Raw genomic sequence first — 21,088 nt, forward strand, 5'->3', positions numbered from 1 at the left:
CCACTTCATCAAAGTCAGGAATGACAGAGTTAATAGGATTCTTTTCAAGATTAGATCTCGGTCCAGCTTGATAGCTCGAAACACCAGCCCGAAACTGTTGCGGCATGATGGTGACAGTAGATTTACGCGGGTATTCAGCTTGAGTTCGCACATGTGGAAGGGTGAAACCTAGAGGATAGAGAGGTTCATCATCATTTCCCTCATCGACATTTGCCATGGGGCCCTTTCCTTTATCACTTCCCCTAGTTATCAGTTGGGTTAGCTTTGCCACTATATCATATTGGGATTCTCGCATCTTCTCAGACATCTCTTGTTTCATCTTGTCTAACCGCTCCTGCACCTGTAGCTGAAGTCGGTCCTGCATCTCCTTCTGACACTGTTCGAGTTTTTCCAATCTTTGATCCATATCTTTTGCCTTCGCTCGAGTGCCATATCGGTGTTGGGTTAGTTGGTTGGTTTCCAGGTTAACTGAGCAGTGATTTTGACTTATTAGGATTAAATAAATGTCTTTAATGCATATAATGTGATGCTAATGCATATGATACGATGCATGAGATGAATGCAAGAAAGGCGTTAATTATAATTCAATTCCACTCAGAAAACTTTACTAGAGAAAAATTTCTTTACATAAAATGGCTATAAATAAGGCTTTGCCCTAACACTTAGAAGTTTAATTTCCCTAAGTAATGATGCCAACTTCTGCCCCTGATCTGATTCTGATTCGTACTTCACACTTAGTATATCAGCTTGTATTGCTAAAGTCTGCAGGTGCTCAGTTACCCTTTGAATCTGAACCACAGCTTCTCCCATAATGTGATCCCTTCTTGCAACTTGATCCTGGAGATAGTGAAGCTGTTCATTTTGATGATCTTCATTTGCTTTCAGATGTTCAATCCTGGCTTCACAGTTCTGTAATGCCATCTCTAATCCTTCTACTGTTCTCTTCATCTGCTCGATCCTGCTCAAGCTTGCTTGCAACTCCATCACAACATTGCGATTTCGATATTGACGAATAGTTTCCTCCAGTTCGGCCACCCTAGCTTTTAATTCATCCTTTTCATTCTGTCTTTCTGACAAACTCCTCTCAAATGACTTATTTTGCTTTTGAGCCTCTTGAAATCTCTTTTCCCACCTATCAGCCTTGATTTTTTCTTCTTGAACTTCTTGATGCCACAGCTCTGAGGTTTTTCCCAACCCAGCAGTTCTCACTGACATACGTAGTCTCTTATAATCCGTCTTCAAGCTATTCAAATCTTCATCAGCTTTGCGCTTTTCTTTTCTCAGGCCTTCGGTTTCCAGCTTCTGAACATCTATGTCCAACTTTAAATTCATCTTCTCCTCTTCTATTTGCTCTATCTTCCTTTCGAGCTCTAAGTTTCTTCTTTCAAAATCCTGCTTTATACTTTCTAGCTTAGAAGGGACCACATGTACATGCTTTTCTACTAATTGATTGTCTCCTTGACCTGGAGCAGGTATATTATCATTGACCCCCTACCTAGCCACTTGATATATTCAGGAGTCGTGATGGACCTACTGCCAATATCTTCATTCGTCGAGTCTGCCTCCAAGTATTTGTCATTTCTCAAATCTTCTTCTTGTAACCATCACACTTATACGAGAATTCACTTTGCGCTAATCCTTGGGTTGTAGGTACGAACTGCCTCGATTTATACTGTCTCAATACCAATAACGGTGCATAACCAATAGCTCCTCAAATCCCAAGTAGAGGGACCCAATCGAAATCTCCACACCTATACAAGATTTCATCTGGCAGCATCCAAGGAGCTCTCCATTCGATGTTCTCCTCTTGAAGATTCTGAAGAATTATAATCCATCTTTCTTCTAAAATACCATCTTGCCTCGGTATCGCCACTATTTCTTTCGAAGGCGAATAAGTCTCAGAAAAAACTCGATAGGAAAATTTATCAGCCTTCCAGAAATGATTGTGGAACCATGCCAAGAGAAGCTGCGCACATCCAACGAATCTTCCTTCACCTACTCTTCGGCATTCGTTCAGTGACCTGAAAGTTTCTGCTAAAATTGCTGAAACCGGTGTGACTCCTTTACCAAGTCGATCGAAAAGATTAGTGACTGCTTCATCAGCATATCCCAAGGCTTTGGAAAGATAACTAAACTGTAAATACCCAAGGCAAAGACATCAACCCTCTTCCTCGTATCCGGGTGTGCTAGAATTAAATCCTTCAGGCTCTTCCAAGGAATCATTTACTATCTCCCTTTTGCTTGATTCGTGTAGTGACCCACTGCTCACTCATCCTCGTAATATTCATCAATTTCTTCAAAAAGGTTGGAACATTAGCAGCTCTCGAGTAGGCTTTATCTGCCTGGATCTTCGATCAACGAAGTAAGGCCATATATTCCTCCACTGTAGGAACTAAATCAACGCTTCCAAAGGTGAAACAACTATAAGCAGGGTTCTAAAATTGGGCTAAGGCACGAAACAAGTGCTTATCTACCTTTAAGTCGAGCAAGTAAGGTAGGTCTCCATAGCTAGAGTAGAAGAGCTGTTTAATCTCATCATTCCACTGGTCCCAAATTTCTTTTAGTTCATGTAGGCTATTCTGAGTCACGCTAACACGAGTGAAGTCCCACAACTCTGACACATATCCCTCGGCCAAACTATCACCTTTCTCTTGCTGTGTTGTCTCAGACCAAGTTTGGAGAGCCGCATTATCTTCCACCTTATCAAGAAACCCTTTTTTCCATGATAAGCTTTCTATTTAGCAACCGAATATGAACTAACGCCTTTTTAGGATGAAATGCTATGCAATCATGATGTCATGCAATCAAAACAAAAGAAACCCAAGTCAGTATCACATATAGAGATATAATCCAATACAAACATGAAATAGCAAGAACACTTAATCTGGAATCCACTAGGGTTTTGGAATAGCTCTACCTAGGGCAAGTTCCTAAAACTCACTATATGAGGTTTAGTTTCTAGAGTAAGGGTACCCGAACCAGCAGATTCCTCGATCCTCACCCATTATAGGCTCATATGGATCGAGTTCAATTTAGGGGATACATTTCCCTATGGCTGCACGGAGATGAAAATCTCCCGAAGACATAGGTACGGATGTATCCCGAAAGCAGTCCACTACCCTGCACGGAGGTGAAAACCTCACGAAGGACTAGTTTCTCGCTTCCACTTAAAGGGTACAATGCAAAATGCAAATGCAAAGTTACCAACATACCAAGATGAAAAAAAAATCAATGAATGCGAAAGGGACTCATGAAATTTTCTAAAAACTTTTGATTTTCGACACAAAGACAAATACAATCAGTTTATGGCTCGACTCTCTAGTGTCCCCAATGGAGTCGCGAAGCTGTCGAAACCATTTTTTTGAAAATAAAAACTTAGTTGTCGACTTTAAAAATAAAACTGGAGTCGCCACCGATCCTTTATTAAGGTGTGATCAGCTCAGCTTAAAAATTATTTTGGTCTACGAATTTTGAGAAAACGAGTTCGGGAGTCAGTTACGTACGATGAAGGGTTAGCACCCTCGTAACGCCCAAAATCAGTACCAAATTGACAATTTGATGTCTTAGTGTCGAAAGTTAAAAAGATTTTAAAATAAGCTTGAATGATGAAATTTGCAAAAGGATAACCAATTGTCCAAGTCATGTAAAGAAATCGAGTCCCAATACGTTAGGGTACAATTCCTCATAATCCCCGAACTTTGAATATCACTTTTATTTTATGCGAAAATCTTCATTTCGAGAAAGTAACAGGCCACACCCAATACGTTAGGGCACGACAAGTTAAGTTCCCAAAAATGATTTTTATTCTCATGCATTTTGAATAAAGAATATTCTCGGTCATTTAAGATTGACAAAGAAAATCAGAACCCAATACTTTAGGGCTCAATTTCCCTCGAAAATCCCAAACTTCAAATAATGCTTTTATTCAAAAAAACCTTTAAATCAAGAAAATAACTTTGAATAATGGTTAAAACCAAAATATATTTTTAAAAGGGTACGTTAAAAAAGTTAATGTACAATATGGTACAAATACTTTAATTTACAACATATACGAATAAATATTTGCAAATATATATATATACAATATAACAGTAAAGTTGCAAACATGTGTACACATATATCAAACACACATACCAGCACACATGTAAAAAGAGGGAATAGAATATATCAAATAAAACAAATAAAAATACATGTGTTGAAAACAAAATGAAGGTATAAAAATATGCATATGTATATATTTACAAAAATGTATAAGTTCATGTACATGTACTATATATATAAAATGATAGAACATGTAAAATAATAAAAATGTTTATAATGATTATTAAAAAACGGGTACATAAATATATTAAAAACGTGCACATGTTATAAAACATATATGTATATATAAAGTATAAAGCATAAAAAAGGAAAGTAAAATAAAAAAAATAGAAAAAAGTATGTAGGTATAAAGTATATACGTATTTGAAAAAGCTTAGAAAATATATATTAAAATATGTATACATGTTATATCGTATAAAGAAATAATAGGTGAATACTATATAAAAATGCATATATATATTATATAAGAAAAATGCATGTGGATGAAAACAAAGATAATGATTGTAATAATGATAATATATAATATAATAAAAATACTTTTAAAAAAATGAATAATAACGAAATAAAAGTTAAAAAAAAAGATTAAAATGAACTTAAAGACGAAAAATGGGGTAGATTCGAAAATAAATAAAAGATCACCTTGAACGCGCAAGCAACAATGGGGGACTAAAAGGGAAATTAATCCCACCCTCCAAAATGCTGCACATTAAGGGACCAAATCAAAACAAAAATAAAGTATGCGGCCCAAATTTAAAAAAAAACAAAACAGGTTTGATTGCAACGCATTGCAAAAGGGAGGGACCGATGGCACAAATTTCCCATTTAAAGCCCAAACGCACGGATCCTCCCCTCCGGGTAGGGTCACCGCGCGGGTCAAGGCCTGGGCTAAACGGCACCGTTTTCAAATCAGCATTTAAGACTGGTTTTCTAAAAAAACCTAATAGCTGCAGTTTTTAAAAAAAACAATAAAAATAAAGTAAAAGCAGAGATTTCTCTACTAGGGTTTCAAACCCTTTGCCACCGCCGCTCTCGGCCTGCGGCCATTTCAAATCTTGGCCCTCCAACTCCAATTTCAAAAGAAGCAAGCCTAGGACATCGACGGCGAAACCGCAGGTAAGAAACCCCTCTTTCTATACTACTATTTTTTTTGTAACGAAAAAAGGAAAACAAACATAAAAAGAACCTAAAAAAGAATAATCGCAACCACCTTTAAATCTTAAATTTCTTTTGTATTCTCTCTGTATTCCCTTTTTTTTTGCCGCCCTCATTTACACAATATAAATGGCCTTTTATAGCCCGAAATCGAAAAAATAATCAAATCTAAAAGCTATTTTTTGCTGTTTCTTCTCTCTGGGACTCTTTGAGTCCGTGTTTTTGCAGGTGTTCGTGGAGCGACGTGCGTGGAGAGGAGGTTGGCCCCGAGACGTGCGGCGCCTGGAATCCTGTTGGAGGCGTGGAGGCTGCGGCGGCTAGGGCGTATGGTGCTAGGGTTGCTGCTATATTTTAGTTAATGGGCTATTGGGATTTGGGCTAATTGTTTTTTAAGTTTAATATTATTGGGCCTGTAAAACACTAGACTGTTTATTTGAGTTTTTTTTTGTTTGGGTTCTGCATGTGGGCCCGGGCTAATTGGGTCTGCTACAACCTTAATTTGTGATTAAAAAAAATATCTTCATTTGATCGTGGAAGAAATTTCAGGCAATTTAGAAACATGATCTTAATTTGAGCGTTAAGGAAATTTGAGACGTTACGATTGCAGTAACGTAGAAATAAGATTAAACAAAATGTTGACATTTAACATTGCAGTTAATTGGAACATGAGGGGGAATCTGCCTTTTTTTTACCTCATCATAAAGCAGCCGTAAATTATTACTTGCCAAAAGTAGTTTGGATTCCCTAATTTTTACTTGCAAACCCATTTGTGTTAACCTTTTGGATTAATTGCATTGATGTCCTTAAATTATAAGTCATACTCAAATTTTAAAACATTTTAATTAAGTTATCCAATAAATCAAGTTTTTTCACTACTCATTTTGTAACTTTTCCATTAAATGCCGTGCTCCTACAACATTCATCTACTTTCCATACTTGTTTTTCCCTTTTTTATTGTTTCGTTTTTCATAATAAAGTTACAACTAATTTTTTTTTACATTTATAATTAATTATAATATGTAAAAGCACCTCTCTTCTCCCTCTTAATTTCAATATTGAGCAAATTGTTCTCTCTAAAAAAACTAGAATAATTTAGTTCCCATCAATTTTGAAAGTCAGCAACTATAGGCAATTTAGTCCCCATCAATCTTGAAAGTCAACAACTATAGGCAATTAACCACAATGCTAATGTTGCCCATCAACAAATTTAACAATATGTCAATTTAGTCATTAATTTAAATTTTTTAATAAATTTAGCCTCAACATTTATGCAATTTGGTCCTAATTCTAAAAAAATCTTTTGAAAATTAAAAATGCATATATTTTTTAAAAAAATTATATAAAAATCATATTAACGTTTCATGGGGCTAGCAACCTGAGTAATATACTATATAGGCTTTAAGCATGAGTTTAGAAAGTACGAAGATCTAACATGAACTACTTTTGCAATAAATGAAATAAATATCATTTGAGAGTCCATAAGAAGCAACAAATTCAAATATTTTCATTTGAAAATTTAAGAATCAAACTTACACCAAGGATGGTAGAATTATCTTTCCCTGACTTTTGTTTTTTTTAATGAATTTGTATTCAAGGTATGAGATACATAATCTTTTAGAGATATTCCTCCAAATACACAACACATTCTTGAAAAATTTTATCATATTAGTGTTCAATGTTCACCTCCGAAATTGAATAAACATAATTAGATATTTTCTTAAATTTGTTGATTTTCATAAACCAACCTTAAATATGATTTTATTGATGATTGCAAGGAACAAAACAAGAATATTAAAAGCTAAAAAAAAACAATTTACCTTGCAAGTTAAAGTTTGTTCTAAAAGGTGAAAAAAATATTGAAAGAAATTGCAAAACTCAAACGATTAATATCACATCCTGGAATGGGGTTAGTAGAATAAGAGATTTGTGAACCTAATGGTCATTGATAGACTTTTAAGTTCATCCTTATGTTTTAGAGACAAGAATGAGATTTGCTAATTTAATAGTAAGATTTCAATTTACCCATAGGTCTTAAGTTTGAATGGTGCAAAGTAGAAATATTGTGCCATTCGGTGGAAATTTTGGCTCTTTTAATTTATTTTTTTTAATTTTGAAGCATCATCTCCTAAATCACTCTTAGTGCCCTTCCCCTCTCCTTCACTCTCCCATTTTTTTGTCCCATTTTGGCCACTATATCCTTTCTCCCCTCCCCCCACCCACCATTTCACGACTCATTTAACCATAGTTTCAACCCTCCCCCACCCTAAAATCTTTTTCTTTTTCTTGTTTAATCCTTATCATGTCAAATACTTTGGAGATTGTAAAAAAACAGAATGTAACAAAATCTATAGTTGCATTTTCATTAGAAAAGCCAACGAACTCTCTATTTTCTGCGATATTGATATTGCACTAGTCACTTTTTCTCTTACTGGTCGTGTTGTTACCAAAAATTTCACTAGGAAAAGGTAATTAAAATTTTAACATCTTTCACTTTTTTTTTCACACATGATAATTTAAAGCGCTTAATTTTATCTCTCTCTTTTTCTTTTTTTTTTGTGGTCACTTTTACTAGAATTGAAACAGTGCTTGATCGTTATATCAGATTACTGCCAGAGAAAATTATCAATCTGAATGTAATACCCAATTATTGCCCGACCCAGTAAACACCAAAAATAAATAAAACCAATAAATAAAATAAAAGTCTAAATGTCCATTACATTGACCCAATTTAAAAGCCCAAAATTACATACCCAAACCCCACTAAATAGAGACCCAGTACAATCCTGGCCCAAAACTGAAACAAAATCAGAAACCCTAGCAAGCTCCAGCCATTACGCCGCAGTAGTAGCCCAGGCGCGCCTCTTCTCCACGCGTGCTGCACCACCGCGCGCGTGCATCTCCAGGCTGGCCATGTACCTGCAATGCAACAAACAACAAAAAGAAAGGGACTAATAGCAAAATGGAAGCAAAGAATTATTTTCTTTTTTTTTATATCTATTTTTCTGTTTCGTTTCAGCTATAAAAAGCCAATTAAAATCTGTAAAAGGAAGAAAAAAAAGAAGAGAACGATTAGTAATTTTTTAAAAAAAACAATAAAAAAGAAGAGAACGATTAGCAGTTTTTTTTTTTAAAAGTGATTTGCTATTTTCTTTCTTTTCTCCTGGATTAATTTATTTTACTTATTTGCGATTTAAAAGAAAAAGAGAAGGTTAAACCTTTGTGGGTGCGCCAATGAAGTCCTCTTCCCTCTGTGCGAATCGGAGTTGGATGGGCAGAGGCCTTGGATTTGAAATAGCAAAGAATGGCGAGACTTGAGGCGGCATTTTTTTTTCTTTTTGTTCTCTGCGTTGTCAAATGGCAAAATGTTCTGATTTTAGGGTTTTAGATAGCTTTTATATAGTGCATAAAACGGCACCGTTTAGGGCCTATTTCAGTGGCTCTAAAACGTTACCGTATTGGCCATTTAGCCTCAGCGACCCGCGCGGTGACCCGACCCGGTGAAGGATCCGCGCGTTTTGTAGCACTTGGGTAAATTACGCAAACACCCCTTTCGGTTTTGCAAAGCACTTCAAATCGGTCCTTTTCATTTTTTAAAATTTTGCCCCGTATTTTTGATGTTGTCTCATTTTAGTCCATATCGCTGCGCAGCGTTTTGGGAGGCGGAATATTTCCAATCTGGCCCACATGTAATTCACGTGTTGCAGTTCAATCCTCCATTTTATTTTAATTTCATTTATTTCCTAGTAATTCTGTTTTAATTGTGATTTAATCTTTTTTGTGTTTTTTGTGTTTTTTTATTAATTAGTTTAATAATATTATTAGTATTATTGTTGTTGTTGTTGTTGTTATTATTACTATTATGTACTAGTATTTCAAATTTTTTATATTATTGTCATATACTATTATTTAATTTCATAATGTAAAATTTTATATTTTTATGATTAATCCAATATTTTTTTAGCGGTTTTATTTTATAATACATTTTTAAAAAAAATTCATTTATATATACTATGCTTTAAAGTTTTATAATATTTTTATACAATGCCATTATATATATACATAATTTATATTAAACTATTTTTTTACTTATATGCTTATATAGTATTATTGATCTCATATTGTTATATATCTTCTTATTTATTCATACATACATATAACTTATTTCTTTTAAAAAAAATTCTATTTTAATATATTTCGCTTATTTCAACTTTTACATATAGTATTATATAGATTATAATTTATATTAAGTTTTCACTCCATATGTATTACTTTTTTAATTAATATATGTGTATTATGTTATGAATTTTGATTTTCTTCTTATAATATTTACTTAAAAAGTGCATTTAGATACTATTATTTTATGAAGTGTTCATTTTTAACTTTATTTCTAATTTATTTCAAACTTACATATATGTATATATTATTTGTTTTAACGTATAATTTATTGATTATGATTCCTCCTCTTGCTATTTTTTTAGTGTATCTTTTAAATTTGATTATTAATTCATTAAATTTTTGAATGTTGATATTGATATCGGGATAATGTATGATTGATTATTGTTGCTATGCTTGTTTGTATTAATTAATTGTTTGTATTCATTAGTGTACATTTTGGCTTACGAATTATCATTTTTCGTTACAATATCATTCCATCATTTTTTTAAAAAGGGGATTATGTTTAACTTAAGCATTAAAATCGTTTTATCCATAAGATAACGCAATACTCAGTATTTGGGATCTTCGAAAGGATTGAGCCCTAATGCATTGGGTTCCAATTTTCCTCGTTGAATCTAAATAATCGAGAATATTCTTTAATCAAAAAACATAAATAAAAAGCTCATTCTCAGGAATTCGATACGTTGTGTCCTAACGCATTGGATATGACATGTTGTTTTCTCAAGATGAAGATTTTTCTAAAAAATAATAAATCCAATATTCAATGTTTGGGATTTTGAGAAATTGTGCCCTAACGTATTGGGCTTCGATTTCTTCATCTGACTTAAACCATTGAATATCCTTTTAAATTTCATTGCATGAGTTTTTTTTAGGACAAGCCCATTTTTGAGGATGTGAAATATCATGCCCTAATCCATTGGGTGTGACATTTTCTCTCTCCGAAATAAGAGGGTCTTAATATGTAATTTGATTTATACAAGTTTTTTAATACAAGGATCGTATTTTAAAATCTTTGCACATTTTCGATATTAAGACACTAATTAATCAACAAGGTACTAATTTTGGGCGTGTCGAGGGTGCTAACCCTTCCTCGTGCGTAACCGACTTCTGAACCCGTTTTCTAGATTTTATAAGACCAAAAATTATCGTTTTAGTAAATTTAAATTTTTATTAAAATGATTTAATTATGAGGTGACCCGATCAAACCTAAATAAAAAGGATTGGTGGCGACTCCATTTTCGTTTTTCAAAATCCAAGTCGACGTCTTTTTCAAAAAAAGTGGTTTCGACAGCTTGGTGACTCCGCTGGGGACTGATTTTGAGAGTCAAGCCACAAATTGATTATTTTTTTTCTTTTTGTTGAAAGTTGAAACTTCGATTTAAATTTACGATCCTTTCATCGCATTTTTATGGTATGCATCATTTTGATATGTTTGCTTCATTGGTTGAAGTTTTTAATTTTGCATATTGCATTGTATGACTGCTCGATTATACCCTTTTATGTGGGAGTGAGAAACTAGTCCTTCGTGAGGTTTTCACCTCTGTGCAGGATAGTGGATTGCTTTCGGGATACATCCATACCTATGTCTTTGTGAGATTTTCATCTTCGTGTAGCCATAGGGAAATGTACTCCCCTGAACCGAACTCGGTTCGTATGAACCTATAATGGGTGAGGATCGAGGAATCTGCTGGTTCGGGTACCTTTGTCCTAGAAGCCAAACCTCATATAGTGAACCTTAAGAACTTGCCCTAGGTAGAACTACGCCAAACCCTAGTAGATACCCAAATAGGTGCTTTATTATTTCTTGTTTGTATTGAATTCTATACATGATACTGAATTGTTGTGTTTTGTTTTGACTGCATGGCATTATGATTGCATTGCATTTTCATCATAAAAAGATGTGTTGATTCACGTTCAGTTTCTAAATAGAGAGCTTGTCATGGAAAACAGATTTCTTGATAAAGTGGAAGGCAAAGTCGTTGTCCAAATATGGTCCAAGGAAACATAACAAGGGAAAGATAATAGTCTAACGGAGGAGTACACGACTTTATTACGTTACCCGAGGATTCAAGTTGACAAAGATTATTCGAGAGTCGTCAACGCCCCGACCTTTTCAAAGAAGCTAATGAGCGTCACGAGGATGAACGAGCAATGAGAGGTGGCTCGGATCAAGTAAAAAGGAGCTAGTAGAGGCATCTATTAGAAAATTCGCAAGATTCATTTTAACATTCGGATGAAGAAAGGAATTGATGTCTTTGCTTAGAGTATGAGGGCAAGGCCGTATATATATCCGCTTTATGTAAAGAGATTTGTTTTCTAGTAAACTTGTTCTAATAGAATTGAACCAGAATCAATATCTCTTTTGGCATTCATTTCATGCATTTACATTACATGACATCATATGTATTAAAGTCTATTAAAAGAGCCTAATTGATTAAAATCATTTCAGTTAATCTAGAAACCAACCTACCAACCAAACATCGTTACGGTATCTTAGCAAAAACTAAAGGAATGGACCAAAAGTTGGAGAGGTTAGAGCAAATGCAAATATAGATGCAAGAGCAATTGGCCAAAATACAACAGGAAATGAGGGATCAGATGTTAGAATTACAAAGAAATATGATGAGCCAATTAACCCAATTGCTAGTTAGAGGGTTAGAAAAAGGAAAGAGCCCAGCAGTCCACTTTAGGGATGATAATAAAGACCTTGTCTATTCCCCAAGTTTTACCCCGATAAGTGTCCAGGTCCAGCCAGATGCGTGTCTACAAGGAGCGCCCCTTACTATCAGACCCCAACAATATCAGACCAGTACCTCGACACCAATGAACTGCCGACAAGCTCAAGTTCCAATCTGAGGAGCAATCTAACCAATCCTGTTGTCCTTGATGATTTAGCAGAAACAAAACAGGCGAAAGTAGAGCTCCCAGATACTTTAAAGGCCCTAAGGAAGAGAAAAAATGAGGCGAATAAAGCGAATATGTATAACGAGGGCTATTCAAAGACGATTACCGCAGGCCAGCCAAGGACGGTTACTACTAGTCATCAGATCCCCCATGGCAAGAATCTAATCCAGGATTGAACTCAGAAAAACTCCGATTCATGCCCATCCCAATGACATATGGAGAGTTGTACCAAAGTTTATTTGATGCACATGTGGTATCCCCTTTCTACATAAGGCCTATGCCACCCCAATACCATAAATGGTATGACGTAAATACCCAATGCGAATACCATGCAGGAATTATGGGGCATTCTATAGAAAACTGCACTGCCTTTAAAAAGCTGGTCGAAAAGCTCATCAATATAGGCATTGTCAAATTCAATGATTTATCCAGTACAGAAAATTCGCTACCCAATCATACTGATAATGGGGTAAACATGATGAGTGACAACATAGGGAGAAGAATTAAGGCAGTTATTGCAGAGATAAAAACTCTTTTGAGATGGGTCTAGAAGGAGATGACAAGAAAGGGGTTAATCATTTCGTATTCAGGAGGAAGCTTCGAAAGGACAAGAAACTATTGTAAGTTCCATCATGAAGTGGGACACGAGATCCAAGAGTGCGGAGAATTCAGAGCCTTGATTCAAGGCATGATGGACAATAAAGAGATGGAGTTCTGTGAAGAAATTAAAGAAGAGAGAAGCATATGCACAATGTTCACATCAGTCCAATACATGAAGAAAACTGAAAAGAAACCTTGTTAGATATCCACTCTTATAAACCTGAGAGTGTTCTAAGCAATCGGACGACAAAAAAATCTCTATAGTATTTAGAGCTTACTTAGAATAATGTTCAGAATACACTTGTTGCTTTTAGCCTAAAGGCAATAAGAACTCATTTGTGAAATAAGCTCATGTCTAAACGTCATTATTTTAATGAAATACATATTTGCGATCATTTTTGAGCCAATATCATCCTTTACGAATAATTATTTTTTGATTCTTTCATTCTTTTAGATTTTCTTCCACATCATTCTTTCAGTCATTCATAATCATACTGTACAAATAATTATTCATAAATTCATGCATTCTTTGTATATTGTTTTGTACCTACGATAGGTCCTTAGATATCAATGACATGAGTGACGCTACTATAGACTCAGAATCTTCTTGTGAGTGAGACGTGTTTAGAGGAATCTCATGACTTTGAAGATGACATAGACTGTAGTCTATCTCCGGACTTGTTGAGGATGGTAGAACAGGAAGAGAAACAAATTTTACCTTATGAGGAAACAAGGGAGATTGTGACCTTGGAGGAGGGAAAAGTAGTAAAAATCATAACATGCATAACCGAATAAACGAAGCAAGACCTTGTTAAGTTACTTCAAGAGTTCAAAGATGTCTTCTCATGGTCATGCTCAGGTTAAATACTGACATTGTAATCTGAACAAAAACACGATATCATAAATTTACAATATGTTCAAGATTAATATCATGAATGATACAGTGAAAATTCTTTGCCGGAGCAACGCCTTCTTTTTTGGCTTATCATAGTTTTACCCGATTGAGTTGAAATCCCTTCTCTCCGAGTATTAGCTGAGCTAAAGTGGGATGAGGATGGATGAATCCAATCGCGATATGATCAGTTGAACCTGATAAAAGGAAAAAGGCTAAAAGTTATTCATCACGGTCAGGTGTACCAGAAATGGATGATGCAAGCGTATGAAAAAAAGGTTCGTCCTAGGGAATTCCATGAGGTGACCTAATATTGAAGAAGATTCTCCCTCTATAAAAAGATTTTAGAGGGAAATAGATGCCAAATTAGGAAGGACTTTATGTTGTGAAGAAGGAATTTTCCGGAGGAGTTTTGATTTTGAGTGAGATGGATGGTAAAAACTTACCAAATCCTATAAACTCAAACTCAGTCAAGACATACTTCACTTGAAGAAAGAGAAGGGACCAAGGTGAAAACTCGCAAATGGCGCTTTGAGTATTAAAAAAGACTAAGGTGAAAACACGCAAGGGGCGCATTAAGTTCTAAAAAAAAGACCAAGGTGAAAACCCGCAAAGGGCGCTTTGAGTCATAAAAAATAATATAAAAAATAATAAAAAGGAGAAGCCAAGGTGAAAACCTAGAAATGGCACCTTAATGACCAAAGGGGATTTGAGTTGAAAACTCGAAAAAGGCGGCTCAAATTTTGGATCAGAATGGAGCATGAGGTGATCAGAGCAGCTCAAATTTTGATCAGATTAGTGCATATGGTGATCTTACTATACCTGAATCAATAGGAAAGAGTAGGCAACATCTCAGGGCATCGACAAGGTACTGTAGATCTCCTAAACACATGTCAAACTCAGAATGGTCTTCATAAAATTTGTACGGAGGAGCTCAAGTTGCGATATCTAGGGCACCTAGTCTTCATACTATTTATATTGAATTTGTTCTTGAAATACTTCATTCTTTTTCAAGATACATATTCCCGATCCATTTCTCTTTTATTTTTACTATCCTTGATAATTTATTCATTTCGAGCCATACTCCCAAATCAATTCTATTTTTATCCATTGTTATGATCTTTTGTAAGCATGTGGCATTGGAATAATGATTAATGGACTAATAATACATTTATAAAGGAAGCTTTGAATATTACTCTAGAAGTTTCTAAATAATACAGGAACCTGAAACAGGATTATAGTCTAGAATTCACCAAGTTTAAAGGTTGAAATATCTAAAGAAGAAAAGTTTAAATTAGGACTATTCTTTCAGATTTTGTTGTCAAAACATTGATTGAATAAAATGACAAGATGTCGTGTTGGTGACAAAACTTCAATGAACAAACGAGTAATGATCACCCAGTGATAAGAAGAGGTTTTCTTGGAGAAGAAAGTTCTACATTTGTGCATAAACATTTGGTATGACACTCTAGGAAAGGTGTAAGAGGCCAAAGAGATTCAGGTCTTGTATCCTTGAATTGCAGTAGGAGAGGATTGAGAAAGAGCCAGATTTTATATTCCTAAATTATAGAAGGATGGTTCAAATTTTATGAAGATTACAGTGGATTGAACCTTGAAGCTTACAGTGAATTGAATCTTGAAGATTATAGTGGAGGCAATCTGGTTAAGTAAGATATGAGTGTTACCAACCGAGCAAAATGGCATTCTGACGTGTTGGTAATAAAGCCTTAATGAAAAATTAGCAATAACAACTCAAACATTAAGGGATCATTTTCATGACATTTTGCATTCATGCTTGCACATTTGGTTAGAAGATTTTGATTTATTCCGATCATAACATCCTAATCACTAGGCATAAATAGGCTCATGAAAGGGATTCTACAGGTCATGTTCCCCAAAGAACAGACCGGTGAAACCACAAATCCTATCTCCCTGAAATTGCAATGGAGTGGATTGAAGACACAGTTCTTATCTCCCTGGCGTTAAAACTGAGGGCAGTGAATCTTATTTCCCTGGTGTTGCAGTGGAACAGATTAAAGCTAAAGGTAGCGAATCTTGTTTCCCTGGCATTGCAGTGGAATAGATTAAGGCTGAAATAGAATAGATTAAAGCTGAAGGCAACGAATCCTATCTCATTGGCGTTACGGTGGAACAAATTAAAGCTAAAGGTAGCGAATCTTGTTTATCTAGCATTACAGTGGAGCAGATTAAAGCTGAAAGTAGCGAATCTTATCTCCCTGGCGTTAAAGCTGAAGATAGCGAATCTTATTTCCCTGGCGTTGCAGTGGAACAGATTAAAGTTAAAGGTAGCGAATCTCGTTTCCCTGGCATTGTAGTGGAATAGATTAAAGCTGAAGTAGAGCGGATTAAAGCTTAAGGCAGCGAATCCTATCTCCTTGGTGTTATAGTGTAACAGATTAAAGCTAAAGGTAGCGAATCTTATTTTTTTGGCGTTGCAGTGGAGCAGATTAAAGCTGAAGGCAGCAAATCTTATCTCCCTGGCGTTAAAGCTGAAGATAGTGAATCTTATTTCCCTGGCGTTGCAGTGGAATAGATTAAAGCTAAAGGTAGTAAATCTTGTTTCCCTGGCGTTGCAATGGAATAAATTAAAGCTGAAATGGAGCAGATTAAAGCTGAAGGCAGCGAATCCTATCTCCTTGGTGTTACGGTGGAATAGATTAAAGCTAAATGTAGCGAATCTTGTTTCCCTGACGTTGTAGCGGAGCAGATTAAAGCTGAAGGCAACGAATCTTATCTCCCTAGCGTTAAAGCTGAAGATAGCAAATCTTATTTCCGTGGCGTTGCAGTGGAATAGATTAAAGTTAAAAGTAGCAAATCTTATTTCCCTGGCATTGCAGTGGAATAGATTAAAGCTAAAGTGGAGTGGATTAAAACTCAAGACAGTGAATCCTATCTCGTTGACGTTATAGTGGAACAGATTAAAGCTGAAGGTCGCAAATCTTATTTCCCTGGCGTTGCAGCGAAGTAGATTAAAGCTGAAGGTAGTGAATCTTATCTCCTTGGCGTTAAATCTGAAGATAGCAAATCTTATTTTCCTGGCGTTGCAATGGAACAGATTAAAACTAAAGGTAGTGAATCTTGTTTCCCTGGCGTTGCAATGGAATAGATTAAAGCTGGAATGGAGCAGATTAAAGCTGAAGGCAGCGAATCCTATCTCCTTGGCGTTACGGTGAAATAGATTAAAGCTAAATGTAGCAAATCTTGTTTCCCTGACGTTGTAGCGGAGCAGATTAAAGCTAAAGGCAACGAATCTTATCTCCCTGGCGTTAAAGCTGAAGATAGCGAATCTTTTTTCCCTGGTGTTGCAGTGGAACAGATTAAAGCTAAAAGTAGCGAATCTTATTTTCCTGGCGTTGCAGTGGAATAGATTAAAGCTAAAGTGGAGTGGATTGAAGTGAAGTCTTATCTCCCTAAAGTTGTAGTAAAGCAGATTAAAATGACAAAATCTCATACCTCTGAAGTGGCAGTAAGTCGGATCAAAGAATGGATTTGAAACAACAAAGAATGGCGATACTTGAGGTGGCATTTTCTTTTCTTTTCTTTTTCTCTGCGTTGTCACATGGCAAAATGTTCTGATTTTAGGGTTTTAGATAGCTTTTATATAGTGCATAAAACGACACCGTTTAGGGCCTATTTCAGTGGCTCTAAAACGGTACCATATTGGCCATTTAGCCTCAGCGACTCACGTGGTGAACCCACTCGGGGAATGATCCACGTGTTTTATAGCGCTTGGGTAAATTGCGCAAACACCCCCTTTCGATTTAGCAAAGTACTTCAAATCGGTCCTTTTCATGTTTTAAAATTTTGCCCCGTATTTTTTATGTTGTCTCATTTTAGTCCATTTCGTTGCGCAGCGTTCTAGGAGGCAGAATATTTCCAATCTGGCCCCCATGTAATTCGCGTGTTGCAGTTTAGTCCTCCATTTTATTTTAATTTCATTTGTTTCCTAGTAATTCTGTTTTAATTGTGATTTAATCTTTTTTGTGTTTTTTGTGCTTTTTTATTAATTAGTTTAATATTATTATTAGTATTATTATTGTTGTTGTTGTTGTTGTTATTATTATTATTACTATTATTATTGCTATTAATAGTATTATTATCTATATATATTAATTTACTTAAATCTATATATACATTATTTTATTCCATTATGTACTAGTATTTCAAATTTGTATATTATTTTCATATATTATTATTTAATTTCATAATGTATAATTTTATATTTTTATGATTAATCCAATATTTTTTAGCGGTTTTATTTTATAATACATTTAAAAAAATTCATTTATATATACTTCTATGCTCTTTAATCTTAATATACAATGCCATTATATATATACATAATTTATATTAAACTATTTTTATACTTATATGCTTATATAGTATTATTGATCTCATATTGTTATATATCTTCTTATTTATTCATACATACATATAACTTATTTCTTTTAAAAAAAATCCTATTTTAATATATTTCGCTTATTTCAACTTTTACATATTATATATATATTATAATTTATATTAAGTTTTCACTGTATATGTATTACTTTTTTAATTAATATATGTGTATTAAGTTATGAATTTTGATTTTCTTCTTATAATATTTACTTAAAAAGTGCATTTAGATACTATTATTTTATGAAGTGTTCATTTTTAACTTTATTTCTGATTTATTTCAAACTTACATATATGTATATATTATTTGTTTTAACGTATAATTTATTGATTATGATTCCTCCTCTTGCTATTTTTTAGCGTATCTTTTAAATTTGATTATTAATTCATTAATTTTTTGAATGTTGATATTGATATCAGCATAATGTATGATTGAGATTATTGTTGCTATGCTTGTTTGTATTAATTGATTGTTTGTATCCATTAGTGTACATTTTGGCTTACGAATTATCATTTCGCGTTACATTATCGTTCCATCATTTTTTTAAAAAGGGGATTACATTTAACTTAAGCATTAAAATCGTTTTATCCATAAGATAACGCAATACTCGGTATTTGGGATCTTCGAGAGGATTGAGCCCTAACGCATTGGGTTCCAATTTTCCTCGTTGAATCTAAATAATCGAGAATATTCTTTAATCAAAACACATAAATAAAAAGCTCATTCTCAGGAATTCGATACGTTGTGTCCTAACTCATTGGATATGACATGTTGTTTTCGCGAAATGAAGATTTTTCTAAAAAATAATAAAGGCAATATTCAATGTTTGGGATTTTGAGAAATTGTGCCCTAACGTATTGGGCTTCGATTTCTTCATCTAACTTAAACAATTGAATATCCTTTTAAATTTCATTGCATGAGTTTTTTTGCACAAGCTCATTTTTTAGGATGTGAAATATCATGCCCTAATCTATTGGGTGTGACATTTTCTCTCTTCAAAATGAGAGGGTCTTAATATGTAATTTGATTTATACTAGTTTTTTAATACAAGGATCGTATTTTAAAATCTTTGCACATTTTCGATATTAAGACACTAATTAATCAACAAGGTACCAATTTTGGGCATGTCGAGGGTGCTAACCCTTCCTCGTTCATAACCGACTTTCGAACCCATTTTCTGGATTTTATGAGACCAAAAATTATCATTTTAGGAAATTTAAATTTTTATTAAAATGATTTAATTATGAGGTGATTCGATGACACCTAAATAAAAAGGATTGTTGGTGACTCCGTTTTCGTTTTTCAAAATCCAAGTCGACGTCTTTTTCAAAAAAAGTGGTTTCAAAAATAAAATTTAATTGCCTTTTAACATTTTTTTTGTTTTTCACTATCATGTTGCTAATTGGTTTGAATTATGGGTAATTTTCAAAATTAAGGGTGAAAACAGGCATGTAAGGTGCTTAGAGGTAATGTTTTCTAATTCTTTTATATAATTTTGTTTTATTTTTAGTTGATTTTATGAATTTGTTGTTGTTCTTTTTCTTGAATTAATGATTTTGAGTACATGCAGTGGAAGTTGTTTCACCTTGATAATCAATTTGTTTATTTTCTATCTATTTTCTTTTTCCTTTTCCTCATTTTTTCACGCTTTTGCATTTCCTTTATATATATAACTATAAATAAAATAAAAAAAATCCTTTATAGTCGAAATACTTATCCAGATCTAGACTGTTTAAGTTTTTATTCAAAACTTTAAACTATTAAATCTGAGTATAGTTATTTTTCAAAAAAATTTAGAAAGGCAAGGGTCATTTTTCATATCTAGTTGCTAATTCGATTAAATTGGATGTCGTTTTAGGTTCTAAAATTGTTGATGTTGCGTTGGCATCGGAAAACAACTAGGTGTGCAACAAAAATCCCAAAAAACTGTAAATGACGCTAAGTCGAAAAGTTCACTGTCGATGTAACATGGCCGTATGGGCACCACGAACTGGGTTAAGTGGGTCATGTGGGTCACACGGGCGTGTGATAGGCCGTGTGGGCCCAATTTTTTGTACATCTTGGTTAGGGCCATAGTTGAAGTGTGATTCGAGGTTAGCTACTTCGTAGGGCTTGTTGTGTGTTTTGTTTGATTTCTGTATGTGATATCTATGGTATGAATAATCTATGTGTAATTACTTCAAGCATCCCAATATTGTGAAATTCATATCTGGTCAGTAATCTGATAATTTTGTTAGCATGTTCTAATTATTAAAAGAATGACTCATCTGTATGCATTTGAGTATTTTGTATGTTCTGTGTATGCATTAGGGTGGGATAATGATGTGACGGAGGAAGTGTTGGCAGTTTAATGATATGCCTTATTTGGTGATTTAAACTACATATATGTTCTGGTGACTTGACCACACTTATCTGATTTTGACGGATTGTCGCACTATTTCTAGTAGCTTGACTGCACTATTCTAAAAAGTGACATACGGTCACTTATAGGTGCGTGGGGTTGGTTGGGTATTTCTTACCCTAATTGGTATGTAGGGATGGATGGATATGGTATGTAGTGGATGGGGGTAAGATTTGAATCTGTATCTGTATTTGCATCTGTAAGCAAACCTGAATCTATATCTACATCTATAATTAATATTTCTGTTATATTGATATATGTTCTGTTTATTTGGGCCGAGTTACACATTGAACTCATTAGCTCACCCTTTGTTTTTATCCTCTCAGGTAATCAGCAAACTTAGGATCAAACAATGTGCGAGAGCTCAGGTTGGATTCTCAGTAATAAAACGGTTTAAAAAGGGACTAATCTTTAATATGAACTTTTCCGGACTTTTTGGACTGTA

General features: G+C 34.3%; 1 protein-coding gene across 1 annotated transcript; it reads right to left on the minus strand.

Annotated features, from left to right (window-relative positions):
• Positions 1-636: 636 nt before the first annotated feature.
• Positions 637-1,332, minus strand: LOC107949986 (tropomyosin-1-like). Its single transcript, XM_016884740.2, has one exon. It carries the CDS (start codon positions 1,330-1,332, stop codon positions 637-639), a length of 696 nt encoding a protein of 231 aa, XP_016740229.2.
• Positions 1,333-21,088: the final 19,756 nt, after the last annotated feature.

Source organism: Gossypium hirsutum, chromosome D03, assembly GCF_007990345.1.
Source record: "Gossypium hirsutum isolate 1008001.06 chromosome D03, Gossypium_hirsutum_v2.1, whole genome shotgun sequence".
Taxonomy (NCBI): domain Eukaryota; kingdom Viridiplantae; phylum Streptophyta; class Magnoliopsida; order Malvales; family Malvaceae; genus Gossypium; species Gossypium hirsutum.